The sequence below is a fragment of the Cucurbita maxima genome, unplaced genomic scaffold (assembly GCF_002738345.1).
Source record: "Cucurbita maxima cultivar Rimu unplaced genomic scaffold, Cmax_1.0 Cma_Scf00038, whole genome shotgun sequence".
NCBI classification, from domain to species: Eukaryota; Viridiplantae; Streptophyta; class Magnoliopsida; order Cucurbitales; family Cucurbitaceae; genus Cucurbita; species Cucurbita maxima.
Genome location: NW_019272054.1, coordinates 1,936,913 through 1,941,169, shown reverse-complemented (window position 1 = coordinate 1,941,169; position 4,257 = coordinate 1,936,913). Strand labels below are relative to the sequence as shown.

The following is a 4,257-nucleotide window of genomic DNA, read 5'->3' as shown; positions in this document are numbered from 1 at the left end:
AAAAAAAAAAAAAAAAAAAAAAAAAAAAAAAAAAAAAAAAAAAAAAAAAACATGTACCATGGGGTTATCCCTCAAGGAAAAGACGCTATACGACCACAACGCTTAAGAGTGCATATGGTTGGTAATAAGAAGTGCAACAATTTAAAGGAGTATAACGATAACATCTTACCAAGAAAGAGGGGAGACAAGTTATGGTAGGATGTTAGGAAATTATTAATGTGTTTGTTCATGTGGCTGCTTGATAGAGATGTTACAACTCCTAAATATTCTAGATTGGAAATAAGAAAATATAGTAATGGCTTCATCATAGGCGAATTTTGAAAGGATATACGATGATATGGACGATTATCGTCAAACTAACCAAGTCGATAGATATTATAAGACAGTTGGACACAACCATATATGAAAGATATTGTAAAATTGCATGGGTGTCTGTGTCGATAGAGTTGGATCAATCCATACTTCAGATCTAATTTCTAGTGCATTCTTCAGAAAGCGTGGTGCATGCCTTAGAATTTTAACACTAATCTCCCTAACAAACAAATCAAAATCAAAATGTCTAAGTCAAATATTAGAAGATATGTTAAATTTGTCAAAGCAGTTGCGATTTTGAGACTTTGTGGAATTCTCCCGTAGTATATTTATACATATGAATTTCCTCTTTGGAAGAAGTTGAACAAAATTTTGGTGGAAGGATTAGGAAAAGAAGATAGAAATAATAAATTCTTTCATTTTAATATATTAAAACATCGATCACTAAGCAATGATCAATAGGTGAACTTATAGACCTTCAAACACAAGTAAAAAAACATGAAGCAAAACAAAGAAGCGAGCTACAATTGTAATTATTTTAAGACATTAACCAATATTGAATAATTATTGAAGTCAACAAAGATGCTAAATTAGCACTGGAATCCATTGGGAACTTTCTTGCCGCAGGCATTGAGAAGCAAGCTGAGGGAGATGGGGATGTTGAGTTCCTTTCCTAACACATTGGCTTTAAGGGCAGTGCAAAGACACACGGCAGCTTCAAGATCAACTAGGCCATTGATCAGACTGCAGCAGGGAGTCACCGGTGGCTTGCCGATGGTTGCATCGACCAGACCTCCGAGCAATTTGGCACAAACTCCTAGCTTAAGAGTGTATTTAGGGCATTTTCCATTCTCAGGGGAAGGTGTGGGGTTAGGGTAGCAGTCACCGCAGGCGGAGACGAGGGAGAAGGAGAGGAGATTGAGAGCGAGGAGGAAGGCGAGGGAGGCAGTAGCTTTGGAAGCCATTGTTTTGAACTCAATAGAAACCAAAAGTAAGGTAATTGTGAGGTGAGAGGTTGGTGGGGGAGAGTTGGAGATGGGTTAGGGTTTTTATAGGGCGTATGGAAGCTGAATGATAAATAAAAAATAAATAATGATATCTCCATCCTTCATGTGTGATATGCATTTTAGCTGGCAGACTTAATTTTGGACACTTCCTCATATGGGTACCCATAATTTTCCCTTTTCTTCTTCCCTCAATCTCTGGGCTCATAACAAACTTGAAATGTTGACTTAGATCCAGATTTTGGGTGATATGAAACAAAATGAAAATGGGTTCTTATTTTTAAAATCCATAGCTTCATATGTCTAGAAGTGATTTGGTATATATAATAAGAGGGTTTGGAAATGAAAATGGGAGTATTTTCTACTATGTTATTTCTTCTCTATTCGATTGTTTAGTTAGATGTCGTAAAATATGAACCGACCTAAGCTTAAAATTTTGACGTTCGATAATGATAGGACTATTTGTGAGATGCTTTTATATACGTAACAAAAATTAAATATTAAAATATTATTTTAGTTATTATATTTTATAATATTAATTTTTAATTTTTAAAAATTATGAGTAGGACATTTGATTTATTAAGTTTTTTTTTTTCTTTTTATTAAGGTTTATATTGAAAAAATAAAAAAATTTAAATAGTTTTTTTTAATTAATAATAAATGAAAAAAAATTACTTGCGGAGAACCGAATCTCCATAAGTTTCTCGTGGTGAATCCTCATCTCTATCCAAGCAAAAATAAATGTGTAACTTCTGGAGAATGGAGAATGATATAGATGGCAGGAAATGCTTTTTTGTCTCCGCCCCACCTGGTTGACATCTCTATCAATTAGGTCTCTCAATTTTTCTCCATTTAAAAATATGTATTTATTTCTAGGGTATTAAATTTTTATGCATGGTCATGGGTACAAGTTAATATTTATAACTTTTTTTTATAAATAAAAAATGTATAATCTTAATTCATTAATGGATCGTAAGACAACTAAGAGTTTCTGTAAAAGATTAGAATGGAATCAAAAAAAGAAGAAATAGAAAAAGAAGAAGAATTGAGAATAAAGAACGAAAACGAACATGACACAGCAAGTTGCTAGTACCTTCCTTCGAAGTCCTAAGGCAAGTAGAGCTATTTAGCTACTTTATCAATTTCTAAATCCAGATAGGATACTGCCTCATTCGTAATTTCTACTTGGAATCAATCCTGACTTCAAAAAAGAAATCCTCGTTCCGAGGTAATAGTCAGAGAAGAAATTGGTATAGGAAGAGCTGACCTCCTTAAGAGGGTCCCGTGGAGACTTTGACCGAATTAATAGGGAGAATTTGCTCGACATTTTGATTGAGGAAGAGAATCCAGGATTCAGGCTTTTTTCGTTCGATATGTGCTGATGCGTCCTCCCGTTATCGATGGACGGGGGTTACATTTTTTCTAAAAATATTCATTAAAAAAGGAGTAAAATTAACGTTTTTTACCTTCGTCATTTTAAACCTTAAAGTATGATTTTTTTTTTATTGAACCTTGTCGATTAACAATGTTTTATGTTAAAGAAATGTTATTTAACTTTGGGATGATAAATAAGTAAAAAAATTGTAAATATGATAAAGAAAAGAGAGATGCTTCACATGTAATACTATTATATCATGTATATATTGCAATGGTATTGGTATTTTGTATGAGAAACATAAATTAATACTTCGCCACCTAGCTCAAAGATTCAATTCAAGATTCCAATTTATGAAACAATATATAAAAATTATAACAAATAAAATAACTTCATATTATAATTTGGTGTACTAATTTCTTTTTTCATGGTACAACCTTTTCGGTGATGACGTACCAGGAACAAAGATTAATTTGGCTCATAAGAAGCGATTCACATGAAATTTTCAAATAATGTAAATTATAGAATAGCACGGTGTTCCATAAAACATTACATTTCAAAACAAAATAGGTAATATAGCTTCAAGAGATGTTAGACAATAAATTCAAATACTCGAGTATGTCATTCTAGAGAATACCAGTATTATTCACAAAGGACAATGCAATGCACATGTGTATAAATTATCGAGAATAAAACAATGTGATTATTAGGAATAAGTACCCGTTCTCAAGGATTGATAACTCGTTTAATTAGTTGCAATGAGTTAGCAATATTTTTTAAGATCGACCTATGGAAGAGATAATACCAAATGAGGATTGAAGAGAGATATATATCCCTAAGACAACATTCCAGACGAGGTGCGAACATTACGAGTTTAATGTGATGTTCTTTGGCCTTGTGAGTGCACCAATAATGTTCATGGACTCGAAGAATAGAGTATTCAAGAACAAAAGAGGAGAACGATGAGCATTTGAAAAAAAAAAAAAAAAAAATCCTAACAACTCTCAAAGAAAATCATGTTGAGTTTTCTAACTGGGAATTTTGGCGGGAATTGGTGGTTTTTCTCAAATATGTTAGAACACGAGGAGGTATTACCGTTAATTTTGAGAAAATATAATTCATAACAAAGTGGTATCACTCGATGTAAGATCCGACATCGGTTGGAGAGGGGAACAAAACATTTATTATAAGAGTGTGGAAACCTATCATTAGGTAACACATTTTAAAACCTTGAGGGAAAGTCTAGAAGGAAAAGCCAAAAAAGTACAATATCTATTAGCGGCTTGGGTTATTACAAATGGTATCAGAGTTAAACACCGAGCGATGTGCCAGAGAGAACATTAGGCCTCCAAGGGGGTGGATTGTGAGATTCCACATCTCTTGAAGAGAAGAACTAAACATTTCTTATAAGGGTGTGAACTTTGACGAGAAGCTTAGAAGGGAAAGTCCGAAAAGTACAATGTCTGCCCAAAGAGTACAATATCTATTAGCTGTGGACTTAAATTGTTATAGTCGGCCATTAAATACAAAGTCGAAAGTTTAGAATGGTATAGAAAATAAATTTAA

The 4,257-nt window shown here is 33.1% G+C and overlaps 1 protein-coding gene across 1 annotated transcript; it reads right to left on the bottom strand.

The window, feature by feature from the left end:
- Positions 1–808: 808 nt before the first annotated feature.
- Positions 809–1,320, bottom strand: LOC111468971 (14 kDa proline-rich protein DC2.15-like). Its single transcript, XM_023114150.1, has one exon. It carries the CDS (start codon positions 1,275–1,277, stop codon positions 903–905), a length of 375 nt encoding a protein of 124 aa, XP_022969918.1. The 5' UTR covers positions 1,278–1,320; the 3' UTR covers positions 809–902.
- Positions 1,321–4,257: the final 2,937 nt, after the last annotated feature.